We start from the raw sequence: 25,076 nt of genomic DNA on the forward strand, positions 1-25,076 counted from the left end.
CTGTCAGACTGGCAAAAGGTAAAAAGTCTGATGAGAACAGGTATTAGGTGTGGCCAAGGTGAGTGTTTTGTGGTTGCTCTAGGATGGGACCAACCCTCCACCCAAATTCAGTTCAGACCGGAGCCTGATGAGGCACAGGCAGAGTTTGCTTACTAGTGATGAGGCTGTCTGGGGCACAGGGCAAGCTCTTCCACAGGTCCGAGAATGGTCTGAGAGAGGCTCTTAGTGGGTTGAGTGGGTGAGGCTGAGGCAAGGTCTTTGAAATTGGCCAGGACTTTCCAGGTTTAAAGATCCCTCCAGAGTTTGGAAGAGAAGGTATCAAGGCCTCCTCAATTTGCCCAGATGTGAGCAAAGGGGAGGCGGGAGGCAGAGGGCTTTGAAGCTGTCAGCAGTCCAACATAAAAAATGGAGTCAGACTCCTTATTACAGGGTGCAGATGGAAATCTGAGCGTGGGGAACCAGTTTGGCAATACTAAACAAAGCCGGGGAGCCTCGCCTCTGTGGGGGGCAGAGATGGTTTCCAACTCTTCCCCTCCTCTCAGTGAGATGTGGCATAACCCTCTCTACATCCCAAGCCGCCCCAGCAGCCAACCCAGACCCCAGACGTGTACATGAAGACACGTCCCATCCCGTTGAAGTCAGTCCCAGTCAGATCCACCCGCAGCTTCTCAAAAGCCCCACAGCAAGAACCACCCAGCAGAACCCAGCCGAAGCTCACAACTGTGAGAGAGAAGAGACTGTGGGCTGGGATGTAGCGCAGTTGTATAGCGCTAGCCTAGCATGCAAGAGTCCCTGGGTTCTACCCCCAGTACCACAAACAAATAAATTGTTATCTTAAGGTCACCGGAACCCCTCCACCTGCTAGTTCCACCCATAGGTGTGTGACAGTGGGACACCCCCCACATGTCCTTGGAGATGCTCACTAAATTATTGTCTATATCATTGGGGAAAAGTGCTGAAAGCCAAAGTCTTCATTGATAGGAGAATGGAGAGCCAGGTGTAGCAGCTGATGCCTGTAACCCCAGCAACTCAGGAGGCTGAGGCAGGAGGATCACAAGTTCAAGGCCAGCCTCAGCAGCTTAGTGAGGCCCTAAGTAACCAAACAAAACCCTGTCTTAAAATAAAAAAAAATAAAAAGGGCTGGGGATGTAGCCCAGTGGTAGGCACCACTTGGGTTCAATTCCCTGTACCATAAAAATAAAAAATAAGAAAGATTAGGGATGTAGCTCAGTTGTATATGCCACTGGGTTTAATCCCCATTATAGGAAAGGAAGAAAGAAAGAGAGAAGAGAGGAAGGACTGTGATGTAAACGTTGGATGGAATATTATACAACTGGTAATAAGCACAAAGTAAATCCAAATGCATCATTCTGGATAAACCTGAGAAACACTTTAGGGACTAGGGATGTAGCTCAATGGCACAGCGCTTGCCTAACAGACGCAAGGTCCTGGGTTCTATCCCCAGCAACACTCCCCCACAAAGAAAAAAGATAGAAAAAAACAGAAATCTTTAAAATTAGTGAGTTTAATTATATATAAATTATTTCTTGTAGTGTTATAATTGTGTCTACAAAGATACATCCAGTTCTAACTCCAGGTACCTAAGAATGTGACCTTATTTTGAGGGTGGGCCTTAAATCAGATGATTGGTGTCTTTATCAATGAAACCAGAGGGAGATTTGAGTCATAGAGACCAAGAGGACAAGGGCCATATGGAACCCAGCAGTGTGGAGTGACACTGCAAGCCAGGAGCACTAAGGATCATCAGCAGAAGCAGGGACCAGCCTGGCTGCAGGCTTCTGGCCTCCAGAACTGGGAGGAATACATGCCACTGTTCAAGCCACTCAATATGTGGCATTTTGTTACATCAGCCTTAGGAAACTAATACCTGCCTCACTAAAGTTGATTTTTTTCTAAGTTGTGAAAAAAACTTGGAAACGTAATGTTAAATTTTTAAAAAGCAAGTAGCTGAACAATGCATTCAGTGTGAAATATTTTATGTAAAAGTTATAAGCACACCAAACAATACTACTCATTGTTCACAGACTGTATATGTCGTAAAAGCCTGGAGGCGCCATGGTCTGGAACCAAGCCCTTCTTGCTGCATTGCCTGTGTGGAAGTTCAGGGAGGGCTGTGGGGTTCTGCTGGCCCCAGGATGCCCAGCATAGACTGGCCAAGGCATCAAGAGATCTGGGAAGGCTCCCTCAAGGTGGAGAACATTCCCCCCAGGGGCTCTCCAGGTGGCGGGGAAGGTCAGGAGGCCATTTAGGCTGGACATGGGCCTGGAGTTTCCAGGAAGCTGGCTTGCTTGGAGAGCCAGGCTGAAGAAAAGGTGAAGGTGGGGATCATCCCCTGGCTTCTTACCTGAACTCATCCCAGCCTCTCCAGGGATTCCCTGGGGCTTCTCGGTCCCTCCTATCCATCTGCTTCCTTATCAGAAGGGAGGCTGAGGTGGGGGAAAGAGGATAGTGCTGGGAGGCTCTGATCACATTGGTGGTCAGAACTAAGGTCCAGCATGGATTCCTGGGTCCAGAGGAGGCTAGAGACGGGATTCAAGTGTCCAAAGGATGCCTAGGGCTGGGAACCAGGCAAGCCAGATGGGGCCTACATGTACCCATGGACAAAGCCCTCTGAGCTAGTGCCCACCTGTGAATGGTATGACTTCGCTGGTTGCCCTGAGGTAGAAAACAAGGTAGCATGCTGGTGAGTCACCTTGCGCCCTGGCAGAGGATCACCCGCATCTCATCCTTCGCTTCTATAAGCTGGAATCACTCCCATTTTGCAGATGAGGAAACTGAGGGCTTCAGACGTTACTTGGCTGAATGGCACAGGCACACACATCTGGTAGGTGACCAGACTGGGAACTGCACTGAAGCCATGTGGTGCCGGCGCCCATGAGCCAAGTTCCTTTGCTCTGTTGTTTTATTGATTCTTTTCGGGTTTACGGGTCTACAATCCCTCCCACGTCTTGGGAGGACTGCCAGCTCCTGGTCTCCAGATGAGCTCAGTCCCTGCCTGGTGGGAGGGCTCAACAAAGGTGTGCGGAATGTGGTGTGGTGTGGTGGGGACCCGGGTCGGGACTCCAACACCTAGGAAAGACACTGAGCTTATGTTTTCCAAGGAATCAGATGGCAATACCAAGGAGAGACTGGGAGGTCCTCAGCCCTACAAAGACCACCAGGCAATGTGACTTTTCTTTCTCCTTCCTTCCTTCCTTCCTTCTTCCTCCCTCCCTCCCTCCCTCCCAACTTTCTTTCTTTCTTCTTTCTTTCTGGGATCCAGAGTCCCAGTCCAAGGAGTGTTTGCACTCCTTTTTCCACAAAGCATTTTCCTAGATTCCAAATAACTAGGCTCCTAGTTTCCCAAGACTCAGAAGGCCTGACTCCGGGTTGGAGGTACGTGGACCCAGCTGATACTGGCTGCAAAATTATGGGGCTGGGAATGTCGCTCAGTGTAGAGCACTTGCTTAGCATGCATGACACCCTGGGTTCTATCCCCTGTTCTGTAAAAAATAAAGCATAAAATGAATTATATACATCAATTGTACTTCACACTCAGTTATGTACTGACAATAGCTTGAAATCGGCCAGATGGGAGCATTTACACTAAGTAAATTGGCAAATGCAAGTCAGGGTTTTTGTTTTCCTGAGAGAGCCTATTGTTGACATTTACCAGGATCTACTCAGCCCTTCAGATTGCTCCCCGGGCCGGAGCCCCCATCCAATAGCTCAGGGAGTCCTGGGGTCTGAAGAGAATCATGACAAGCCATATGACCATGGCTGGGATACCAGCGCATGCCCAAGCTGCACCAAGGCTGGACGGGTCTCCTGCCTTGGATCTCCTCCTTCACACCGAAGGCTCTGTCCGTCTGGAACGGGAAACCCTGCACATTACAGGAACTGAGAGTCCCAAGTTTGGAGCCATGTGGACTCAGGGGTGGCTATGGGCAAGTCACTAGCTGTCCTGGGTTCAGTGTCCTGGTCTGCAGCATGGCAATCGGTAAAGAGCACCACCACAGTCAAGTTCTGTCCACAGGACCCCAGCAAGGTAGGCGACTTCCCTGTGCCTCAGCATGCTTGAGGTGGAGATAATAGTAGGTCCCACTTCATTAGGGTGTCATGAAGGTAAACAAGTTATGCCTATAAAAGGTTCCCTTGGCAGAGGCCTTACCATGTTCCTTGTTAATTATTTCCTGTCCCACAGGGTAGCTGTGAAGAGAAAGGATCTGACCTCTATGCTCAGCGTAGGATCTGCGCAGAGTAGGTACTCATTTAATGTTCACCCAGTGATCATTTCCCACAGCAGCGAGATGAGCCAGTGTCTCTGAGAGTGGAGGCGACTTTCCTTTGACCCCACCTGGCCATTCCGGCCACCAGGGGACGCCCCTGCTCCTCCTGCGGCACCGCCCCCTCACCTGTGCAGGCTGTGCACCTGGCGCCGCCTCCGGAAGAGGGGACCGCAGGGACCTCGGAGGGAGTCCGGCGGCGACTGGTGAGAGCCTAGGGGGCGCCGAGGGCGGGGCCCTCCGGGCTTCGGGCAGGAATGGGCAGGACCAGGTCGGCTGGAGAGGATGAGGGCGACCGGGGCGGCCGGGCGGTCCCCTGGCTCCTCCGGGAAGCGGGGACACCGGCAGGAAGGAAGGCGGTGGCTGGGTTTCAGACGCCTGGGGCTGGGGCCGGGGAGACCCCGGGGCGGCCCTGGTGCCGCTGGACCAGGACTACGGTGACACCCGGGCTCCGCGGGCGGGGCTGCGCTGGGACGCCGGCGAGGGGAGGCCGGACAGGTGCGCGTGTGCGCGCTCCCGAGTGCCCAGGGGGCGGGACCCCCGAGAGGGCTGGAGCCGGTGAGCCCGTGTGACCCGAGCCCCTGGAGCCGGGGCCCCCGCGGCCGTCGGGGAGCGCGGGCTCGGGTCCCCAGGGCGGGCCGGGAAGTAAACAGACACCCGGAGTGGCGGCGGCTGCGCGCTGGCCGGCGCAACCTGTTACCTCGCCCTGCCCGGGGCCTGGCGCCAGGGCCGCGGGAAGCCGGCCCCGAGGTGAGCGCTCCTGAGTCCAGAGGCGCCGGGCAGGAGTTCTTCAGTTTTGCAAAAATTGGAGGACTGGGCTGGGAATTCGGGAGGGTGGACACCAAGGGTGGAACCTCCAGGTCTGAAGGGGTCGAGAACAAACACCTGGGCCTTGAGAAAAGAGGAGAAAGAAGGCCAGGACGGGAGGGCCGTGGGCTGGGCAGCTGGGCTTCTGCCAGGGGAGGGAGCTGTGTTCCTGGACACCTGAGTTCCCAAAGGTGAGGTGAGGATCCTGCGTCCTTGGGAGAAGTTGGATTCACCCCTCAGAGTCCTTAGAAACCTGGGTTCTGGAAATTTTGCCCCATGGTGAGGGCCTGGGAGCCACAGCTGGGTTGTGAGAAGGAGCAGGGACTGTCAGGGGGTGTCCTGTGGCCCCAGGGTACTGAGAAGAGGCTTCCTGGGGCAAAAGCAAAAGGCAAAGAAGTTCACTTCCTTCTGCTCTCGCCTCAGTCTACCCTGGGGACATTAACGGAGCTGGGTGGCCAAAACACAGATCATTAACCCTTGGTGGCCCAGGGAGGCCGAGGTCGCAGGACTGCCATGGCCAGGTATTGGCCAGCAGGGGGCACGCCCACAGGGCAGCAGGGTGGCATGTTTGCAGCCACCTGTCCCCACAGATGCTGCAGATGCCATGAGCTCCCCGGATGGACCACGCTTCCGGTCGGGGCTGCTCTCCGGGGCTGCCTCCCCCAGTGGCGAGGACGGCTTCTTCCCCTTTGTGCTGGAGCGGCGGGACTCATTCCTGGGAGGGGGCCCAGGGCCTGATGAGCCCGAGGACCTGGCCTTGCAGCTGCAGCAGAAGGAGAAAGATCTGTTGCTGGCAGCAGAACTGGGCAAGATGCTTCTGGAGCGCAACGAGGAGCTGCGGAGGCAGCTGGAGACGCTGAGTGCCCAACACGCTGAGCACGAGGAAGTGAGCTGGCTACTGGGCCTGGGCAGAGGGCAGGTGGAAAACAGGCAGGCCTGGGGTGGACAAGAGAAGGGAACCAGACAAGCAGAGGAGAGAAGAGCATGGGGCAGGTGGGTGGGCAGGAGGATGCCTCTGAACAGCCCAGTGGTTAAGAACAAAACTTCTAGGTTGGGGTAAAGCATTTGCCTGGTGAGACCCTGGTTTGGATCCTCAGCATTAAAAAGATAAGTAAAAAGAAAAGAAAAAAAAAAAAAAAAAAAAAAGAATAAAAGAATTCTGAGGACAAGTCAAGATCTAGGCCCAGACCCCCATGGGGCTATGTGATTCTGAGCAAACTATGGCCCTCTCAAGATCTTAGGTCCAGCTTCTCAGCCCACAGGTACTGAGAGCCACTGCCCACCTTTTCCTGGCCAAATGCCCTCCAAACAGCATCTCAGTTCATTTTTGCCCAGCCTCTCAAAGTGGGAACAGTTCTTCCCTCTGCCAAGGCTGCTGTGAGCCCCTTTCCTCCTGGAGCTTCCTTGTATACGTGCACTGCTGGCCCCAGTCCCCACGCTGAGCTGACCTGGGCAGCCATTTGCCCTGTACCTTTCCCACCAGGCTACCTGATGACATCCCAACGTGACACTGGGTTCCCCACAGGCAGGCACTCTCCCCCACATCTGTAAACCCTGTTGGCTCCTCTACACTAGCTTCCAGATCTGTCCACTTACCACCTCTGCAGCCTCCACACTGACGGCATTGCCTTACCCAAGGCACTTCAGCGCCCCATCACTGGCCCTGGGTCCCCTCTTGCCTCCTAGAGCCCATTCCCAAGGGGCAGCCAGTGAATGTCAAACACTACAAACGAGAATCTCCCCATGGCTCCCCATCACACTTAGGATAAAAGAGAAACTCTAGCCACCGCCCAAGAGTCCCCTCAAGTCAATTGGCCTCCCTGACCCATTGGCCTCACCACCCCTCCCACCCCTTCTCTGATGGGCCCCTTTTCAGTTCCTGGAGTGACTCCAGCTTGCCCCCGCAGGCCCAAGCCCCCCCTTTTCTTCATCACTTCTGGTTTCTTCGCCATCTCTCTCAAATTGCCTGTTTCAAGCCTGTATCCATTTGCCTGTTGCCCTCTGGACTCAAAGCTGCTTGAGACAGTGGATTTGGTGGTTTGTCAACTTAGACCCCAGAACAGGAGCTCAGGAAATACTGGATGGAGAATGGAGGATGGAGGATGGAGGGAGGGAGGGATGGAACTTGGACGTAGTAAAGACACTTGTCCAGACCACACGGCAACAGCAGCAGAGCCAGGACAAGTGGACCCTAACCTGTGAGCTTCGTCCTTCAGCAGGGCTGCCCCACAGTATTTGGTTAAGACTTTGGCTGCCTGGGTTGGCATCCTTGCTCCACTGTGTCCTTGGGCAAGGCATTCAGCACCCCTGAATCTTTCCTGATCTGAGGATGTTCCATTCTCTGGTCGATGGAATGAAGTGGCCCAGGTGGCACGCTGACAGGCAGCTGGCAGGAATACCTGCTAACAGCTGTCCCACCCGTGGTTGTTGTCACCTGGCCCCGGCACTTCCTGCTTTGAGGCTCTAGAGAGTGCCCCCCAACTTGTCTGTCTGCTCGTGCTGGGCATGGGTGTGCCAAGCGCGTCCCCCCGCTGGTCTGACAGGTTTGGGGGAGGGTACGTAGAGGCTGGGGCCAGGGTGGGGCTGACCAGAGTTAATTAGAGGGAACTGGGGAAGAGGGGCCGGGCAGAGGCCTGGCCTGCAGAGCCCCCAGGACACTGCAGCTGTGTGAGGCCATGGGCCGGGGCTTAAATTCAGCCAGAATCAGGCGCCAGAAACGGCGCTTGCGACCTCGGGTCCAGAAGCTCAGGCGGCAGCCAGAGGTGAGTGGCACCCCCAGCCGGTGTCGCCATCCCGCCGGCCCCGCACCCCTCTCTCTCTCTCTCTCTCTCTCCCTCTCTATCTCTCTCTCTCCCTCTCTATCTCTCTCTCTCTCTCTCTTTCTCTCTCTCTCTCTCTCTCACACTTTCTTCCACAGCCTGCTCTCTGATGCTCTGGGCTCTACTGTCACGCTTTCTCCCTGACTCTCCTCTCTGGCTTTCAGGGCTCACTCAGTGGGACCCCAGGTGCTCTCTGGTTGTCTGTCCCTCCATGTCTCCTTCTGTCTCTGACCCTCTGCCTGGTCCCACAGCGGCTGCAGCAGGAGAACCATGAGCTCCGAAGGGGCCTGGCAGCCCGAGGCGCTGAGTGGGAGGCCAGGGCTGTGGAGCTGGAGGGGGATGTGGAGGCGCTAAGGGCCCAGCTGGGGGAGCAGCGCTCCGAGCAACAGGACAGCGGCCGCCAGCGGGCACAGGCGCTCAGCGAGCTCAGCGAGCAGAACCTCCGGCTCAGTCAGCAGCTGGCCCAGGTGGGACTGCCTGACATGTGGGGCTGACATGTGGGTCCCTGGGTTGGCCAGTGGGAACATCAGCTTGAGCCAGCTGAGTGCTCCACTGCCCATTCCCCCATCCAGGCCTCCCAGACCGAGCAGGAGCTGCAGAGAGAACTAGATGCCCTTCGGGGTCAGTGCCAAGCTCAGGCGCTAGCTGGGGCAGAGCTAAGAGCACGGCTGGAGAGTGTGCAGGGGGAGGTGAGTGCAGCTGGGGGTTATGGGTTGGGGGTCAGCCTGAACCACGAAGACCGGGCTGGGTGCTGTGTGGGGCCGGCCCACTCTCCCCACCCCACCCTGAGGTCTTTCCCCAGAACCAGATGCTGCAGAGCCGCCGGCAGGACCTAGAGGCACAGATCCGAAGCCTGCGTGAGGAGGTGAACAAGGGCCAGGGCAGGCTGCAGACTACTCATGAGGAGCTGCTGCTGCTGCGGCGGGAGAAGAGGGAGCACAGCCTCGAGGTGAACTACTGAGGGGGCAGCTGGGCCCTTAGCAACAGCCTCAGGGTTTTCTGGGAGATGTGGCCAGAACTGGATCCCTGGAAGCCCAGCGCCTGGGTCACAAAAACATGGGCCTGAGCTGGGGCAAGTGGGAGCCACAGGAGGCTGTTGAGCAGAATGCATCAGAGCCTGGTGGCTGGGAGAGCTGGGAGAGGGCTAAGACCAGAGGTGAGGCCAGAAATGCCTGGCCCTGCTCATCCATGTCTGGGGTGGAGAAAAGGAACAAAAAGGGGAAGGACCTGGTATTTGAGACCTCTGAAATTTGTGCTCTGGATCGCCTGGCTGTTTATCCCAGTGTCCCTCGTTACCACTGTGGGGTGCCCAGCCTGCTTTCCCACCTGTGATTATGGGATGATAATGGCCTCACCTCTGGGCTGTGGTGAGGCATGAGGCTTAGGAGAAATAAATGTTGGATCAAAGCAATTAGTGAGAGTTAGAAGTTAGACTGGACATGGGAGGGGATGCGCTGTGAGGTGACCTGATGGGTGGAACAGGCAAGGATGATGCCGGCGCGCCCTACTTTATAGGGGAGGAAATTGGTAGCCGTCCAGGGGAAGTCGCTCTCTGATCTAGAGACTGCAGGACTGGGCTTATGGGGCGCGAGGCTACCGGGCACTCAGGCGCCCTCTGTGGGCCATAACCACGTGCAAGCACCGGCGCTCCAGGCTGAAAGCCGGAGCTCTCTGTGCCGCCCTCGCAGCTGGAACGTGCACGCTTCGAGGCCGGGGAGGCGCTGAGCGCGATGCGGAGGCTGCAGCGACGCGTCTCAGAGCTGGAAGAGGAGTCACGCCTTCAGGACGCTGACGTCTCTGGTGCCTCGCTGCAATCGGAGCTGGCCCACAGCCTGGACAGCGACCAGGACAAGGACCAGGATACTAGTGTATATGGAGACACCCAGGTGAGTTAGCCCACCAGCCCCGCCACCAGTGCCATCAACTAGGGGTGCAGGCTATGCCCCTTCTCCTTTTCCTGCAAGATTCCATAGGGTACTGACTGAATCCTTTGGCCCACAGACCACCCTGCCTCTGGAGACTCAAGAGGCATCCAGACCCCAGCCTTCACCCCAGGAGAGCTTGGAGTCCCCTAAGAAGCAAGCTTCTCTGAGTCCAGTGGAGATACTAGAAGAGAAGGAAGAGGAAGTGGCTAGGCTGCAAGATGAGGTGGGGGAAGGGCATAGTGCTGAATGTAAAGCCCCACCAGCTCCCTGTTCTTTCCCACCTTCACTTCCCAGCCTTTGCCCACTCAGCCTCCTATATATGGATTTCCCTCCACCTCAACATGCTTCAAGTGTCAACTTATGCCAGGTGTAATGGCACATGCCTGTAATCCCAGCAACTCCGGAGGCTGAGGCAGGAGGATTACTAGTTTGAGGCCAGTCTCAACAACTTAGTGAGACCTTCAGCAACTTGGGGAGACTCAACTCAAAATAAAATATAAGAAGGACTAAGGATGTGGCTCAGTGGAAGAGAGCCCCTAGATTCAATCCCCTCTACCCCCCAAAAAGAACATATCCCCCATGCGCACTGCCCCTCCCCCACCCAATGCCGATTCCAGCATCCTTCCAGCATATACCACCACACCAGTCTTGCCCCGCACCAGTCTGAGGGCCTCCAAATTCAGGAGTCTTCAGCACAGTGGAGCAGAAAGGGAAGGACAGGGGAGCCAGGGAGAACAGGAGCCTAGGCTGCCTGGAGAGCCACCTTACTGCCTGTGCCCTGCTGCAGATCACACTGCAGCAGGAAGAGCTGCAGACCCTGAGGGAGGAGTTGCAAAGGCAGAAGGAGCTTCGGGCACAGGACAACCCCGAGGAGGCCCTGCGCTGCGCTCTCTCGGACCGGGAACAGGCTGTGAACAAGTGAGCCGCTGCCATCCTTCACCACCGCCTCACCGGGGCGACAGGCCCCCACGGTACTCTGGTCCTTCTGGGCTCCTGATTCCCTGCCATCCGCGATATGGGTTATCATCTCCACCTCCGAGGTCTCCGTGTTACCAAACCCCTCCCGTCGAGGCCCAGGAGCCCACCACCATCCCGGCTCCTGGAGTCCCCGGCGCCCTCGGACCCGCTTTCCCCCGGCAGGGCCGTGGAACTGTCCCTGGAACTCAGCCGCGTCTCGCTGGAGAGGGACTCCCTGTCCCGGGAGCTGCTGCGCACCATCCGCCAGAAGGTGGCGCTGACGCAGGAGCTGGAGGCCTGGCAGGTGAGGGGCGGGGCCTGGGGCGGGGCCTGGGGCAGGTGGGACCTGCGCGCTGACCCGCTCCTCCCGCCCCGCCTCCCGCAGGACGACATGCAGGTGGTGATCGGGCAGCAGCTGCGCTCGCAGCGCCAGAAAGAGTTGAACGCAGCCGCGTCGGCCCCACGCCGTCCCACAACACGCTTCTCACTGCGCTTGGGTCCCGGGCCGGCCGGCGGCTTCCTCAGCAACCTTTTCCGAAGGACCTGAGGGCTGGGCCGAGGCGACCACCCTTGACCCACTCTGGGGCGTCCTTTCCTCTAAGGGCCAATGGAGCGACAGGGCCTGGATGTCTTCCAAGTGGGGTCGGTGAACTCTCCGCCCCGGGAGGCTAGACAGGGGCTCTTCGGGAGTAGGGACAGCTTTGGGGCCAGAGGCCCAGGTGGGTGGCGGGGGCAGGTGCAATAGAGCTTCTATTTTCCCAGTCTACATAGGTCTATCATTTCTAAGCACTAGACTCCCTGAGTCTCTGGCTGCTCCAGGTCAGGGGTGGGGGTGGGTATTTATGTATCAATATCAGACAGAGTAATATATAAACCACTAAGTGAACTTGGCCTCCATTCTTGGGAAGGAAGCACATGGAAAAAAAACCTGAAACTTTATTGTTTAAAAAAAAAAAAAAAAAGAAAGAAAGAAAGAAAAAAGAAAAACACTCCAAATCCCTGGGATGGGGGTGTGTCGTCAGATGTCAGAAGGACAGGGAGAACGCTCGGTAGCCCAGGTTGGTGAAAACATCCACCCGGCAACTACTGCCAGCAACTGTCAGGACCTAAGGACAAGAAGGGCGTGACTGACCTGCCAGCACCCCCAGGCCTCCTGGGACTCTCGAGAAACTCTTGCTTCACCCACCTTGCACTCAGGGGCTGCTGGCTGCTGGTTGAGGCTAAGGCTGAGCAATCCCGGGGAGGATCCAGGCACCTGGGCCTTAAGCTCTCCGCTCAGCTGCCAGTGGTTGACGCAGCGGCCCTGGCCAGCTGACAGAATCTGTAGAGGGCAGGGAGTGGGCTCAGGGGTCAGGGCTAGAGAGCGGAGCTGGGCAGGGGTGGCAGAAGCAAAACAGAGGGCCTTACCAGGTCCTGGTAGAAGGTAACATGCTTCTGTGGTGCCCGCATGGGAAAGATGGTGGTGGGTGTGGAGGACCGGAGGTGCCAGAGGGTGAGGGCTGGGCCCCCGCCACAGACCTAGGCAGAAAGGTAGGAATCCCTAGTCACTGAGAGCCAGGGGCCCTCAGCTGATAGGGCCCAGAGCTGCCACCCCATCTGACCACACACTCTGCAGGCTCACCATCCAGTCTGAGTCAGTGGCCAAGCATCCGATCCAGCGCCCATTGTGCGGCCTTGAGCACTCCTGAGAGGGAGGAGGGAAGAGGTGAAGACAAGAATGGGGGCTGGGCGTGTAGAGAATGGACGTATGAATCCTGTCCTCACCTCGTGCTTGTAGACCTCGATCGTCTGCACCTCTCTGACCGTGCGGAGGTCTGTGGGAAAGAGCCACGAGGACTCCTGAGAGCCCTGCTGGTCCCAGGTTTCCTCACCACTATCTTGCCATCCAATGGACCCACTTACCCCAGAGTCTCACAGCCCCATCCTCACCACCTGACAGCACCTCAGGGCTGCGTTCCCGCAGTGCCAGGCAATGGATGTAGTCTGTGTGGCCCCGGAGGGCCCGCTGCAGGAGAGAGATGGGGTCAAGAGACAACCCAGGAAGAGTGCCTCCCTTGGCTCAGATCTGCCCCAGCTCCAGGACCTTGCTCACCGTGAAGGTCCCAGTTTCAAGGTCCATAGTGTGCAACTGACAGTCTCCCCCAGCCAGGATGAGGGAATTCTCCTGCAAAGGAAGGAAGGGCAGAGCTGGAAGTCAGTGACAAATCAAGACAGGGAGAGGACAAAGGATCAGAACTTCGAGAACTGTCACAAAGGGATCAGACCTTGGGGACAAGCAGCAAGGCATTGATCTCAGGTACTTCCAGACTGGTCCTAGGGGACAAAGAGCAGGGTCAGCACCAATGACGCAGGGCCCTTACCTCACCTGCCTTCCACCCACCTGGCCCTGGCTCACCTGTATGGGGGCTGACGACGCCACAATTCCTTACAGCCCTTTGTAGGGAAGACACCAGGTGACCTCAAAGGCTCTGTGGCATGGGGCAGGCCAGCCCTTCCCGAGGCTCTAGACTCCTTACCTTCTTGAGGATCTCTGCCCAAAGCCAGGCCTTCACCTCCCCATCTCCAGCACTCAGCAGGTGTCGATCAGTGGAAACCATGCTGTAAACGGGCCCATCATGGGCTAAGAGAAATGAAGAACCTTAGCCCATCCTGTCCCCTCTTCCACTCCAGGGTCCTCTAGGCCAGACTTGATGGCTACACCCACCTTGGAAGGTCACCACAGGTTTCTTGCTTTCCTCTTTGGCCTCTGAACTCAAAGCAGCGGACAAGCTACAGGGGGAGACAAGGCCAGGTCAGAAGCAGGGTGCACTGGTGCCCCAGGAGGGCCAAATGCCAGGGTTCACAGATGTAGGGAGCAGGGGGCAAGGGTACCTGAAGATAGCAATCTGTCCATAATTGTTGCCTGCCGCCAGGAATTTCCCACAGGGTGAGACACTCTGGGAGAAGATGGTCATGTGCAGTCGCTGCAGGGCCTGAAACACTTCTGTCTATGGGGAGAAGCTGGATGAGGCCCCCAGTCACAGACCCCTTCATGCCTTCCCTACCACAGGACTGGCCTTCCCTACCACCTAGACTTCTCAGCCCTCTGTTGAGGTGGCCCACCACAAAGGCACTTGGCCATGTATTCCCAAGAGTGGCTCCAAGAAGAGCCACCAAGAAGAGCAGGGTTAGCACCAATGAGGCAGTGCCCTTACCCCACCTGCCTTCCACCCACCTGGCCCTGTCTCACCTGTATGGGGGCTGACGACGCCACAATTCCTTGTGATACTCCTACCTCAGCCTCGAGTCCCCAGGAGTGAGTTTCCGCGCCTGCTCTCAATTTTTATTTTTTTTCTTTTTTAAGTGACTCTATTATTCCAGCACAGAAAAATGCAGTGACATCTAATTCCTATCCTCTTTTCATGTTAGGCGGGAGGGCTCTTCTGAGTTACTCTCCTGCCCCTTCCCGGATTAGAGTCCGAGTCCCACAAACCGCCCACGCACACCAGGGCTGTCTCATCTCCCATTGCCCACCCGGTCAGAGCAAAGTGTGGACTACAAACCCCAGAAGGCACCGCGCGCACAACCGGCTCACCTGACCCAGAGGTACCGCTAGCGGGGCAGGGCGCTCCATCTCAGGAACTACTAGTCCCAGAGTGCTCCGCGCGCAACGTCGCCTTCCGACTCCGGATGTGCCCGGAGTGGCTCCCTTCCGCTGTTCCCAGTGTCTTAACACTGCCGGTCGGCAGGGCGCGAAAAGTGGCCCGCACGTTCCTCCCGCACCCGAAGAACAGAGGAGAGCGCCGCGAAGTCCCCCGACACTAAGTGGCACCCGCCGCTGCCCTGCTACGTTGGGACCCCTTCCCCCAACCCGCCGAACCAAGCCGCCTTCCAGCCACGCGCCGTTGGTCTTCCGCGCTTGCGCAGGCCTCGCCACTGCGCGCGCCTGATACCACGCCCCTCGCGGTGGGCCACGCCCTCGGAGGCTCCGCCCCTGTCACCCGGATCCCACCCCTCCTGCCTTAGTACCCCAAACCCCAATGATCCTGCAGCAACCCCTGGAGCGGGTCCCCCCAGGTGGGGCCCTGCAAGACCCGCGGACCGCCTCAGGGGTGACTCGAGGCCTGGACACCAGGTACGAACGGGATCCCTGGGTTGGTCGGACTGTGGAGCGCAGGAGCCTTGGCTGGGGACCCATGGCCCGCCTGAGGGTTGATACAGGGTGGGCCAAACAGCGGGGTAGGGATGAGGCTAGGAGCTTAGGGTTTAGACTTGGCAGATACGCTGTTTGACGACCAGAAGGGGTGGCTTAGATGCCACCAAAACAGAAATGGACTGGGAACTCAGGTGCTGATGCTGCAGGCTCAGGTGGATAGATCTTTGGGAAGGGACCGAGAGGGTGGGGTGCTCCTGGCTCTTTTTCCCAGCTCCCCTCTCCCAGGAGCTATGCCTATGAGCACCAAGCAGCGCCTGGAGAAGGAGCAGTGAGTTTGAGGGCAGGGAGGACTTCCAATAAGATCAGTGTTCTCTGATGCCCATCAGGCTACCTCCCCTCTCATTATCCCTGCCTGCCTTCCTCCCCATCTCTTCCCAGGGAGCCCTTGCGAAAGCAGTTCCTGTCTGAGGAAAACATGGCCACCTACTTCTCTCGACTCAGCCTACATAATGACCACCCTTACTGCAGCCCCCCCATGGCTTTCCCACCAGCCCTGTCCTCACTGAGGTAGGCATCTACACTAAGTCTTCTAGAGGATCACACCCGGTCCTCAGAGCTGCCACTCATCCTACCCTGTCTCATCATGCTATTTTTAACTTCTAGCCAACTTCTGTGCTGATTCACATCTTGACTCCTAGGAACCTGGACTCAGGTCTAGGCCAGCTTTCAGCCCAGTGCCTTGACTGTCATTTCTTCTTCCAGGAGTCCTTGTTCAGAACTACTTCTCTGGCGCTATCCTGGGAATTTAATCCCAGAGGCTCTTCGGCTGCTGAGGCTGGGAGACACCCCTGGTCCCCACTACCCTACAACCCCAGCTGGGGACATAATGGAGCTCTGAATAATAGTGGACAACACCATTCCCCATTACAGAGGAGACCACAACCCTCAAGGGACTAGGTGCTTGCTTATCTTCCTCCAGACCAGATGTTTGGGCACCAGGACCTTCCCCCAAGAGAGGAGGACACTAAACTCAATGGAACCCTGGGATGGGAGGGCAGCAGCAGGGGAAGGGGAGAAATGCCCTCAAAAAGGGAATAAAAATGGCTGAACAATTGAAGGCTTCAGTCTGAAACCTGAGGCCTTTTGGGCAGGGTGGGGTGCTGGATGCTGGTGTCTCTCCTCAAGATCTTCCCTGGAAAACGGTCAGGGCTGGCCAGGTCCTGGCAGGCTGGGCTCCAGGCATTGAGAATGTGTGAGTCAGAGCCTCACCCCCCGCCCCCGCGGCAGACTGACTCACTCCCTCCCTCCAACTCTGGGGAGTCAAGCTGGGGATCATGCCACACTCCAAACCATTTAAAGTTAAAGTTTCTTTTATTAATAAATTCTCCCTCCCCTCCATAGTTCTCCCCAAAATAAATATCTCCTCCCCCCTTGGGGTTGCAGGGGTCTGTATCTTAGGGCCAGCCCCCCTAGAGGGCCAGCCCCCTAGTGTTAAGAACAGGTCTCTAATCCCCCAAGCTGAGGACCCCTGGAGGAGTTTTAGCCCATCTCTGTGGGTGGGGCCTAGTGTTGTGTCTGCCCCTGAAGTCAGCCCGTGATCCAGGGCATCAGGGGCAGGGGGAAACCCCCTTGTGCAAATGCTGCAGTCTCTTAGTGTGAGCCAACCTGAGGCTCCGTTTCTGTCCTGGAACCAGGCACAGGGCAATCAGACACCTTGGAAGGCTCTCCAGAACCCTGGGCCCAAGCCTGAGGTGATTCACTGCCTGCCCCGCCTGTGGTTGGAGGAGCCTGGCTAGGCCTGTGTCTGGGAGGCAGGAGCTGGCTCCAGAATGAATGAACGAATGAATGAACCAATTACGAGTGAGTGCCTGCACAGGCTGCTGGGGGTGCTCAGTCACTGGATCAGCGCCACACCTGGACAGCCCTCTCCACCAGTCTCCTCTATGGGGGCTGCAAGATAAGACACGGTCATGAGCAGCGAAAATGTGGAAGAGTGATGGGGTGAGCCGCAGGGCCGGGACACACTTACTGGTAAACTTCTCTCTCCTGCGGCACCGTCTCCAAACCAGGAAGGCAGAAAGCAGCGCCAGCACCAGAGCCAGGCTCAGGGCACCCCCTAGGATGGGCCAAAGCAGCCGGAAGGGAGCAGGAGGTGCCGCAGCGCCTGGAAGCCAGGAGTCGAGTCAGACTTGGACCCTCTCCGGTTCAGCCCCACCGATCTAGAGCCGAGTCTCAAGTCGGCAATTTCCCAGACTGAAGCCCTCTAGACCCCTCTCCGCTCCAGCAACCCTCTCGGCTCCGCTGGGGTCCAGTCGCTGCCCGCCCCGCCCCCCACTTACAGCCCAGGCAGAAGTCGCTGTGCGGTCGCGCGGGACACGAAGCACAGTCCATGCACTTGTCCAGGTCCGCGCTCCAGGAGCTGCCGCTAGAGCAGGGGGCGGTGCCTGGGGAGGGGGCCGCGGGTTAGGATGGGGGCGGGACGCGGCTATTCTGGGGGTTGAGGTCAGGGTCGGTCGGCTCGAATAACGTGAGTCACCGGCGCCCTCCCCCCGCATTCCTCACAGGTGACCGAACGGCCTGACCGGGAGATGGCAGTGCGGGTGGCGGGGGAGTAGCGCGGGACTTTGGGGAGAGGGGTCAGGTCCCCACAACCCCCCCCCCCCCCGCCGCCAGCGAGTGACTCACTCCTGGGCACTCGGCCCGACCCCGGTCCCTCCCCCCGCATAGCTGGGCACTGAAGTCACCGGATGGAAGGGGGCACCCCACATGGTATAGAGGGCATAGACCCCACGGCCCTCCCCAAACCCTCTCCCCGACTCTTCAATCCCTGGGGCTGGGCAGACCCTTCAAGACCAGGCCGGGGGTGTGCCCCCTCACCAAACGAAACATCCCGCCTTCAACTTTCTCTACTGTGGTACCGACTTTTGGGACAGAAGACCTCACACCCCAACCGGACGTGCAGAAAAACTGAGGGCCGACTGGGAATGAAACTTGAAGTGGGATGGGACCTTCCCCACTAGAAAACCGGCGTCTGAAGACCACCGGACCCCAGGTCCCTACGTCTGTCCGGTTCCCCAGTTCCGGATGGCCCTCCAGGCACCCAATCCCGCTCCCGACCCCTGTGCCCCGCGTACCTGGTGCCTGCTCCCCGGCCGCGGTGCGCAGCGGCACCAACCCGAGACCCAGCACGAGGAGCCGCAACAGCGGGCGCAGCGAGCCGAGAGCCATAGTGCGCGCCGGGAGGCCGCTGCCGTCTGCACCCGCCGACCGGCGGCGGAGACCTAGGACCGCGGCCCCGCCCCCGCCCCCGCCTTCCGGGGCGGGGCCCCGGCCTCCTCCCGCCCCGCCATCCGCTCCGGCGTGCTCCTCCCAGTGCGGCCCGCTACGCTCAGTCATTCGTTCAACAAACAGTCTCCGCGCGCGCGAGCCTCCAGTACCCTGCGAGCATGCGGACCCGGCACTGCCCACTCGGCGCCCAAACCTGGAACTTGTGGGATAGGGAGCATCAGGTATGAAACAACCCATAAAAAGATAACTGCTGCTTTCTTATGTAATTTTTAAATCTGTGAGATCTTTCAAGATTTTTTTTAATTTTGCAAAGCTGGGGATCGAACCCAGGACCTCCTGTACTGGCACTCTACCACGGAGCTACATTCCCAGTCCTCCCAAAGATTCTTTAGAGTAGGGGATACCAGCTGCTTTCTTAAGGGCCCCGGGGGCTGCAACAATAACAAAAATAATATTCCCTTCAATTCCTACCTTAGGACACACACATTAAATGCAAGCTTGCCATCTTCATTTTTCAGAGTAGAAAACTGAGGCTCGGGAAAGTTGAATGAATTCCGGAGGTCATAGCGCTTGTAAGTGGTGGCTGGGGCGTCAGCCAACCCGGGTCCGCAAATCCCAGCCGGTTGCAGGTGCAGCAGTCTGTGTCTTGAGCGCCCCTCTCTGACTAACCTGGGATGCGTTCGCGCCCACTGCCGACCCGGTCGGGGTCTCTGCCCCTCCCCCGGGGAGGTGGTCCAGTGACGTCATTGCCTCTTTAAGACCCCCGCCTACGCCGCGGTCCCCACACTCGGCCTCCGAATCCTTCAGGTCCTTCACGCAGGTGAGCCCGGGGCAAGTGTGTACGTCGGGCGAGGGAGAGACACCTTGTGGAGCCTGGTACTGGGTTCATGGGGGCGCGTGCGGTGCTACCTGAGTGGGCGCGTCCCTGCGCACAGGGCTGCATCGAACCCGGCGAGCGGACCCGCGACTCGAGGGTGAAACGCCCCTCCCCCTCCCCAGGGACAAAGGCACCGAAACCCCGTGAGCCCCTCCCCCACCTGCCTTCCCTCTCCGGGGCGGGGCGGGACTCCCCTCCCCCTCACCTGCGGGAGCTAACCCAGCTGCCGCGCGCCATTAAGCCCCTCCCGGGTACTCGCTCGGTCCCATGCAATGGTGGCCCAGGAGGTGGGTGGTGGAACCGCCCGGGCGCCTTCGGATAGTCACGCCACAGTGTGTGGAAAGGGAAGGGGACGAGGGCAGGGACGCAGAAGGGCGAAACCTCCAGGGTTGGTGAGCCCGACCTCTTGGGCCTAACGAACACAGGTGCAGCCAGCTTGGTGGTAGAGGAACAGGCTCACTGAACAGACCCTGGGTTTTTATCTCCTCCTGGGACCCTAACATGGCCTTTTAGTCTGAATACACACACACAAAAATGCCCCAACCTTGAGGGCCCACTCCTTGGCCCCTAGGGGAGAGTGGAAGTGTGGACCCAGACTGTCAGTGTGGTGGTCTTGGAGAAGGAACTCGGGTCCCCCCATCTAGATGCTCATTTTGCCCATGAGTAAATGAGGCTCAGGGAGTACAACCTGCTGAATATCAGGACCTGTGGCCAACTCCCAGGGCTCCTGCTGTTGGCATCCTGCGTGGGGGCCCCAGCTGGGACACCGGTCTTTAACGTTCTTCTGCTTCTCTTCTCCCACACAGCATAGCCCTTTCAACCCTGCCATGGCCTCTGCTGGTCTGCAGATTCTGGGAATTGTCCTTACGTTGCTGGGCTGGGTAAAGGCTCTGGTTTCCTGCGCCCTGCCCCTGTGGAAGGTGACCGCTTTCATCGGCAACAGCATCGTGGTGGCCCAGGTGGTGTGGGAGGGGCTGTGGATGTCCTGCGTGGTGCAGAGCACCGGCCAGATGCAGTGCAAGGTGTACGACTCGCTGCTGGCGCTGCCCCAGGACCTGCAGGCTGCGCGCGCCCTCTGTGTCGTCACCCTCCTCTTGGCCCTGCTTGGCCTGCTGGTCTACCTTGCTGGGGCCAAGTGCACCACCTGTGTGGAGGACCAGGATTCCAAGGCCCGCCTGGTGCTCACTTCTGGGATCATCTTTGTCATCTCAGGGGTTCTAACCCTGATCCCAGTCTGCTGGACGGCCCACACCATCATCCAGGACTTCTACAACCCCCTGGTGGCTGAGGCCCAAAAGAGAGAGCTGGGGGCCTCCCTCTACCTGGGCTGGGCGGCCTCCGGCCTTCTGATGCTGGGTGGGGGGCTGCTGTGCTGCACCTGCCCCTCCGGAGAGGCCCGGAACTCCAGCCATTACATGGCCCGCTATTCAGCATCTGTCCCACATTCCCCCTCCCGGGGACCCTCCGAGTACCCCACCAAGAATTATGTTTGATTCTAGTGAGGGAGCGAGGGCGCCATGGACCAGGGAGCCTTGGCCCCTGAGCCAGAGCCATCAAGATGCGCTGATGCCCAACAGCTCTGGGTTTGGTTCTTGTATTTTGCTGTTTTTATGGGGGAGGGGGAGGTATCTCTTTAATCCATTTGATAACTGAACCAAGATGACCCAGACTCCCACCTGGGTTCTGCTGTTGCCGTATTTCACCTTTGGATGCTGTTTTGTTTCTGGATTCGTCTTCATTTCGAGCATCCCCATCTTGGAAGCCAAGCTGGAGCTGCGGAAGCAAAGTGAAAGCTGCTTTCTGCTCTGGCCTTTGTGACCACAAGATGGCCTACCCCAAGAGTTCCTGCTGTTTCTGGGGGCTGGGCTTCCCTAGACTTTCAGGGACAGCCACACCTCTTCCTGGTCAGGCCTTCTCATCCCAGGAAGGGCTCCTGATAAAGTACCAAAGGACTGCCCACCACCTTGTCTTCTGACCTCTACCTCCTCCATTATTACCACATCCTCTCCCCAAGTCAGGTCCCAACTGTACTGTAGACCCCCCAACCCCCACCTCTAGTCCTGCACATGTCTGCCCACACAAGATTTTACAAAATAAAGTATGTTTTATTACTGTGCCTCTGCTGTTGCTGGGAGCTGAGTGCCCAACCTTTCTAGAGGAGGAGGTGGTGGGTACAAGTCAGTGATGATCTCTTGTCCCAGATCTATCCCTGGCTTGGAACCCATGGTCCCAATACAGGTTATCCACTGGGCAGGCCTTGGACTGACACTTGAGGGGAGTGAGTACACAAAGCAGAGAAAGCCCGATTACAAGATCTCTTTTTATTCCAGATTCCAGACTTGCAGGCAGAGGTTAGGAACTGACAGTCTGGCTGGTCCCCAAAGGGCCTGCCGATGCAGGTGGAGGTTGGGCCAAGCAGGGAGAGCATGCTCCCTTCTTTGGAGACCAGGAAGTGCTGTCCTTTGTTCCTGGGGCAGGGGAAGGCTCAGGAAGTGAGAGGCCAGTCTATGTCCTGGACGACAGAAGAAAATGGGGGAGACAGGGTGGGCTGACCTACCCAACAAGCTTTGGCTCTGTTTCAACCCCACTGAGGGTGAGTTCAGCCAGAACAGCCGAGGAGGACACTAGTAGAGCCAGATCTGGCTCCCACTTTGCAGAAGTAGGCTCCCACAGGGGAAGGGGCAGTTAGAAGCAAGGGTGCAGAGGCTGAAGGTGCAGGACCCTGGAGGAAGCCTTTGCTGCCCTCACACGTAGTCCCTCTTGTCCAGCCCCGACGCGCCTGAGCGGGAGGGGATGGAGTAGCCCAGCCTAGGTCCACGGGGCCGCTCAAACTGGGGTGGGGGGCATGTGCAGCAGAGGAGCCCCCCACCCAGCATGAGCAGAGCAGCCGAGGCCCAGCCCAGGTAGAGGGAGGCCCCCAGCTCCCGCTTGAGGGCCTCAGCCACCAGGGGGTTGTAGAAGTCCTGGATGATGGCGTGGGCCGTCCAGCAGACCGGGATGAGCACCAGGATGCCAGCAAGGAGCAGGAGGACTCCAGCGGTGAGCACGATGCGGGCCTTGGCGCTTTCATCCTCCACACACGTGGTGCACTGGGCACCAGTGATGGCCACCAGCAGGCCAAGCAGGGCCAGCAGGAGGGCGACGACACAGAGGGCGCGCGCAGCCTGCAGGTCCTGGGGCAGCGCCAGCAGCGAGTCGTACACCTTGCACTGCATCTGGCCGGTGCTCTGCACCACGCAGGACATCCACAGCCCCTCCCACACCACCTGGGCCACCACGATGCTGTTGCCGATGAAAGCGGTCACCTTCCACAGGGGCAGGGCGCAGGAAACAAGGGTCCCCAACCATCCCAGCACAGCCAGGGTCATGCCCAGGAGTTCAAGGCCAGTTGAAGCCATCCGTCCCTCAGTTAGGTCTTCCCAGTCCCAAACAGTCCAGTTGACTCACAGCGGAGACCAAAGGAGTCAGGTGGGTGGGTTGTAGGTGCCCGGGGAGAGGGGAGAATCAGTCGTTGCCTTTATGCCAGGGCAGTCCTCGCATCTGTAGGCCTCTCACAGTTGTCTGATCCTCACGGAATAAAAACCAATCTCTGTCCTACTTGTTTGAGGGGTTTGCCCCCTTGGTGGCCTACCGCCCAGCAGACTTCTTGCAGTCACGTCAGGCCAAGCTCACCCAGCTCAGCCGCTCCCCTCCCAGCTGGCTCTGGTTCCTGTTGAGCAGTGCAGCAGCCGAGGTGCCACCTGAGGCCTCTGCCGGTCTGGGCTGCAGGCGGGGTTTTAAGGACCAAGCAGGGGAGGAGCAGAGTGAGGAGTCGGGAGGCCTTGATTGGGCCTCGGGGCCCTGAGGACTGAGGCAGAGAGCTGGAGGTGCGAGGGAGGGGGTGGCACGGGAGCCTCAGGGTCAATAGGAGGGGGTTTACCTCCACCAGGCGGGACTGGGGAGGAAGAACCACTTTGCATGAATGCTCGGGTACAAGGAATGGGATGACCTGGGGCAAGTTGAAAAATAGCGAGCAGGGGAGGCGAGGTGACTGGCTAGGGACTAAGGAGCCAAGGGGTCCCTGGGCCTGCCCTCTGAGCCTGCCTGCTCCCCTGCCATGCTTGCCATCCCCCTGCCCCATTTCACGATGTAAACGTGCCCCTGCTCCCCGAGTATCGAACCCCCTCTCGGTCCCCACACCAGCCCAAGACTCTCCGGAATCTGATCTGTCTTCCGTCTCAGCCCAGTGGCCCTGGCGGCTCCCGGGGGAGGGGCCCCGCCCGCTCGGTTCCCTGGGCAACAGGTGCCTGGCGCCCAGCTCAGGTGGCATTGCCCTGACAACGGCCTAGAAAACTACCTCCCTTCTATCTCAGCTCAGGTGTGCCCACCCCACCCCGACTGCCGAAACTGGGGGGCTGGGGCTGAGCTGAGCTGCTGAAAGCCTCCAGAGGACAGGGGACAAAGAGGAGTCTGCTGGAGAGGCAAGCAGCCTGGGGCCACCCAGGTGTCCCGAGCAAGAAAGGGCGGGGCAACCCCGGGCAGGGTGCAGCTCCCACTCGGCCTCCCGCCATTGCTTGAGTGTCCAGTCTGGCCGCCCAGCCAAGATACCCCAGAGGATTCTGGTATCCCTGAACCCTGCCTTCCAGTTCACAGGAAAGAGCCCTGGGAGTCCCCTCATGGGGGACAGCCTGAGAGTGGCACAAACTCTCAGATTCTGACCCCTACCAGGAAGGGATCATGGAAAGTCAACTCCTTAACCTCCTTGCATCAAAGACCCATTTGAGAAACTTCAAGAGACCCACATCCTCCATGGGAACACAGTCTGGCAAACATGTGCCTGTCATTGTGGGGGAGCTCAGGAACTCCCTCAAGCCCTTCCCTGGGGACTAAGAATCGCTGAGGACTATTATTATTATTTATTGGTACTGGGGATTGAACCCAGGAGTACTTGACCATTGATCTACATTCCTAGCCCTTTTTTTCCCCTTTGAGACACTCACTAAATTGCTGAGAGTCTTGCTAAATTGTTGAGGCTGACCTTGAACTTGTGATCCTCCTGCCTCAGCCTCCCATAGTCACTGGGTCACTGGGATTACAGGTGTGAGCCACCATGCCCAATGAGGACTATAATCTAAAAAGGGAGTAGCATTCACACGATTTCCAGGGAGGTGCACCGATCCCACAAAGTGCTGAGTGGGTCCTCATCCCTGACAGCCTCTCACCTCCATGCCTCCTCCCAAGAAAGAGCTGGGGATGAAGCTGGAGCTTACCTGGCCATGGACATCAGAAGCTGGTGAGGACAGGACTGGGTGCCCCCTCTGCACACCTGGTGGCAGGGGAGGTGAGACCTTCAGGGCTTTGTATTCAAAGGGACTTCATTTACAAAAGGTTCTAGCTTCCAGGATGTTCAGGAGTGGAACTCAGGAGCAGGAATATCCCTTCTGGGTATGAATTTTAACACTTTTGGAAGAGAAGTTTATGGCAACCAAGAGATTTACAAAGGGGTTTGTGATCTCCAAAAGCTTGAGAATCTCTGCCCACTAGAAAAATGGAGCCGGAAGCCAGTGCCAGTCAGTGGGTTGGGAAGGTGGACTGGGTGGTGGCTTCCTCCACCGCCACTGTGTGACTCCCCACAGGAGGCAGACCCTCCAGGATGAGGGGCTGGCTGAGGGCCCTAGACCAGAGGAGGTAGGAGGTGCCTTTTCCACAGAGGCAGGAGTGGGGTGGGAACCCACAACAGTGGGTTAGACAATGGCCTATCCCCAGTCCTGCAGTAATGGTGCTGGCTTAGTCCAGGTCATTCAGCCCCTGGGGCTTGGATCTCAAGGATGAGGGGCTGGTGGAAAGAATGGCAAATAGAGACAAGCCTGTCTGTGGGCTCCCTCTGTGGCCTTCAGGGGCTGCCAGGAATCCAGCCATACAGGTTTGGGCAGGTGTCAGGTGGCAGCAACAAGCTTGGGGATCCAGAGGGCCCAGACCCTACCCTAGGCAGCCCCATATAGG

The 25,076-nt window shown here is 58.0% G+C and overlaps 6 protein-coding genes across 15 annotated transcripts; 3 read left to right on the top strand and 3 right to left on the bottom strand.

Annotated features, from left to right (window-relative positions):
• The first annotated feature begins 4,336 nt into the window (after positions 1–4,336).
• On the top strand, positions 4,337–11,680 carry Bicdl2 (BICD family like cargo adaptor 2). 4 transcript variants are annotated; one of them, XM_047533162.1, is made up of 10 exons: positions 4,337–4,492; positions 5,684–5,979; positions 8,164–8,379; positions 8,485–8,601; positions 8,703–8,861; positions 9,601–9,798; positions 9,914–10,060; positions 10,625–10,755; positions 10,978–11,098; positions 11,180–11,680. In XM_047533162.1, the coding sequence occupies exons 2-10, from the start codon at positions 5,698–5,700 to the stop codon at positions 11,339–11,341; spliced, it is 1,533 nt and encodes a 510-aa protein (XP_047389118.1). In that variant the 5' UTR covers positions 4,337–4,492; positions 5,684–5,697; the 3' UTR covers positions 11,342–11,680. The 4 variants fall into 4 exon arrangements, with proteins under 4 accessions (XP_047389118.1, XP_047389120.1, XP_047389119.1 ...); XM_047533164.1 differs by having other exon boundaries at positions 4,338–4,492; positions 8,715–8,861; XM_047533163.1 differs by lacking the exon at positions 4,337–4,492 and adding an exon at positions 4,549–5,036.
• Positions 11,681–11,727: 47 nt separating this feature from the next.
• Thoc6 (THO complex subunit 6) lies at positions 11,728–16,142 on the bottom strand. 3 transcript variants are annotated; one of them, XM_047533167.1, is made up of 13 exons: positions 14,369–16,142; positions 13,666–13,777; positions 13,499–13,563; positions 13,311–13,414; positions 13,190–13,227; positions 13,059–13,107; positions 12,887–12,958; positions 12,697–12,799; positions 12,559–12,608; positions 12,416–12,478; positions 12,202–12,312; positions 11,981–12,115; positions 11,728–11,900 (listed from the first exon to the last, which is right to left on the bottom strand). In XM_047533167.1, exons 2-13 carry the CDS (start codon positions 13,746–13,748, stop codon positions 11,820–11,822), a joined length of 954 nt encoding a protein of 317 aa, XP_047389123.1. In that variant the 5' UTR covers positions 13,749–13,777; positions 14,369–16,142; the 3' UTR covers positions 11,728–11,819. The 3 variants fall into 3 exon arrangements, with proteins under 3 accessions (XP_047389123.1, XP_047389122.1, XP_047389124.1); XM_047533166.1 differs by having other exon boundaries at positions 13,666–13,781; XM_047533168.1 differs by lacking the exon at positions 14,369–16,142 and adding an exon at positions 14,024–14,103 and having other exon boundaries at positions 13,666–13,781.
• On the top strand, positions 14,477–16,275 carry Hcfc1r1 (host cell factor C1 regulator 1). The gene is made up of 3 exons (XM_047533176.1): positions 14,477–14,908; positions 15,368–15,496; positions 15,692–16,275. Exons 1-3 carry the CDS (start codon positions 14,814–14,816, stop codon positions 15,825–15,827), a joined length of 360 nt encoding a protein of 119 aa, XP_047389132.1. The 5' UTR covers positions 14,477–14,813; the 3' UTR covers positions 15,828–16,275.
• Positions 16,276–16,319: 44 nt separating this feature from the next.
• Tnfrsf12a (TNF receptor superfamily member 12A) lies at positions 16,320–18,320 on the bottom strand. Its single transcript, XM_047533174.1, has 4 exons — positions 18,064–18,320; positions 17,269–17,373; positions 16,959–17,093; positions 16,320–16,879 (listed from the first exon to the last, which is right to left on the bottom strand). Exons 1-4 carry the CDS (start codon positions 18,155–18,157, stop codon positions 16,824–16,826), a joined length of 390 nt encoding a protein of 129 aa, XP_047389130.1. The 5' UTR covers positions 18,158–18,320; the 3' UTR covers positions 16,320–16,823.
• On the top strand, positions 17,592–21,210 carry Cldn6 (claudin 6). 5 transcript variants are annotated; one of them, XM_047533170.1, is made up of 3 exons: positions 17,592–18,438; positions 18,736–19,381; positions 19,901–21,210. In XM_047533170.1, the coding sequence occupies exons 2-3, from the start codon at positions 19,367–19,369 to the stop codon at positions 20,585–20,587; spliced, it is 702 nt and encodes a 233-aa protein (XP_047389126.1). In that variant the 5' UTR covers positions 17,592–18,438; positions 18,736–19,366; the 3' UTR covers positions 20,588–21,210. The 5 variants fall into 5 exon arrangements, with proteins under 5 accessions (XP_047389126.1, XP_047389128.1, XP_047389127.1 ...); XM_047533172.1 differs by having other exon boundaries at positions 18,837–19,381; XM_047533173.1 differs by having other exon boundaries at positions 17,595–18,438; positions 18,736–19,037.
• Cldn9 (claudin 9) lies at positions 19,279–23,192 on the bottom strand. The gene is made up of 3 exons (XM_047533175.1): positions 21,652–23,192; positions 20,771–20,867; positions 19,279–20,005 (listed from the first exon to the last, which is right to left on the bottom strand). Exon 1 carries the CDS (start codon positions 22,490–22,492, stop codon positions 21,839–21,841), a length of 654 nt encoding a protein of 217 aa, XP_047389131.1. The 5' UTR covers positions 22,493–23,192; the 3' UTR covers positions 19,279–20,005; positions 20,771–20,867; positions 21,652–21,838.
• Between the last annotated feature and the right edge of the window lie 1,884 nt (positions 23,193–25,076).

The sequence above is a fragment of the Sciurus carolinensis genome, chromosome 18 (assembly GCF_902686445.1).
Source record: "Sciurus carolinensis chromosome 18, mSciCar1.2, whole genome shotgun sequence".
Taxonomy (NCBI): Eukaryota; Metazoa; Chordata; class Mammalia; order Rodentia; family Sciuridae; genus Sciurus; species Sciurus carolinensis.

Coding starts and splice junctions, on each gene's coding strand:
- Bicdl2 (XM_047533162.1), top strand. CDS start 5,698: ATGAGCTCCCCGGATGGACCACGCTTCCGGTCGGGGCTGCTCTCCGGG. Junction 10,061..10,624: donor TGGCTAGGCTGCAAGATGAG/GTGGGGGAAGGG, acceptor GCCCTGCTGCAG/ATCACACTGCAGCAGGAAGA. Junction 11,099..11,179: donor AGGAGCTGGAGGCCTGGCAG/GTGAGGGGCGGG, acceptor CGCCTCCCGCAG/GACGACATGCAGGTGGTGAT.
- Thoc6 (XM_047533166.1), bottom strand. CDS start 14,407: ATGGAGCGCCCTGCCCCGCTAGCGGTACCTCTGGGTCAG. Junction 13,564..13,665: donor GGACAGATTGCTATCTTCAG/GTACCCTTGCCC, acceptor CTCCCCCTGTAG/CTTGTCCGCTGCTTTGAGTT. Junction 12,959..13,058: donor CCTTGCTGCTTGTCCCCAAG/GTCTGATCCCTT, acceptor CTTCCTTTGCAG/GAGAATTCCCTCATCCTGGC.
- Hcfc1r1 (XM_047533176.1), top strand. CDS start 14,814: ATGATCCTGCAGCAACCCCTGGAGCGGGTCCCCCCAGGTGGGGCCCTG. Junction 14,909..15,367: donor ACTCGAGGCCTGGACACCAG/GTACGAACGGGA, acceptor ATCTCTTCCCAG/GGAGCCCTTGCGAAAGCAGT. Junction 15,497..15,691: donor CCAGCCCTGTCCTCACTGAG/GTAGGCATCTAC, acceptor TTCTTCTTCCAG/GAGTCCTTGTTCAGAACTAC.
- Tnfrsf12a (XM_047533174.1), bottom strand. CDS start 18,157: ATGGCTCTCGGCTCGCTGCGCCCGCTGTTGCGGCTCCTCGTGCTGGGT. Junction 17,374..18,063: donor GGCCGGGGAGCAGGCACCAG/GTACGCGGGGCA, acceptor CCCCCTCCCCAG/GCACCGCCCCCTGCTCTAGC. Junction 16,880..16,958: donor CAGGAGAGAGAAGTTTACCA/GTAAGTGTGTCC, acceptor CTTATCTTGCAG/CCCCCATAGAGGAGACTGGT.
- Cldn6 (XM_047533169.1), top strand. CDS start 18,376: ATGCGGACCCGGCACTGCCCACTCGGCGCCCAAACCTGGAACTTGTGG. Junction 18,439..19,900: donor TGTGGGATAGGGAGCATCAG/GTATGAAACAAC, acceptor TCTCCCACACAG/CATAGCCCTTTCAACCCTGC.
- Cldn9 (XM_047533175.1), bottom strand. CDS start 22,492: ATGGCTTCAACTGGCCTTGAACTCCTGGGCATGACCCTGGCTGTGCTG.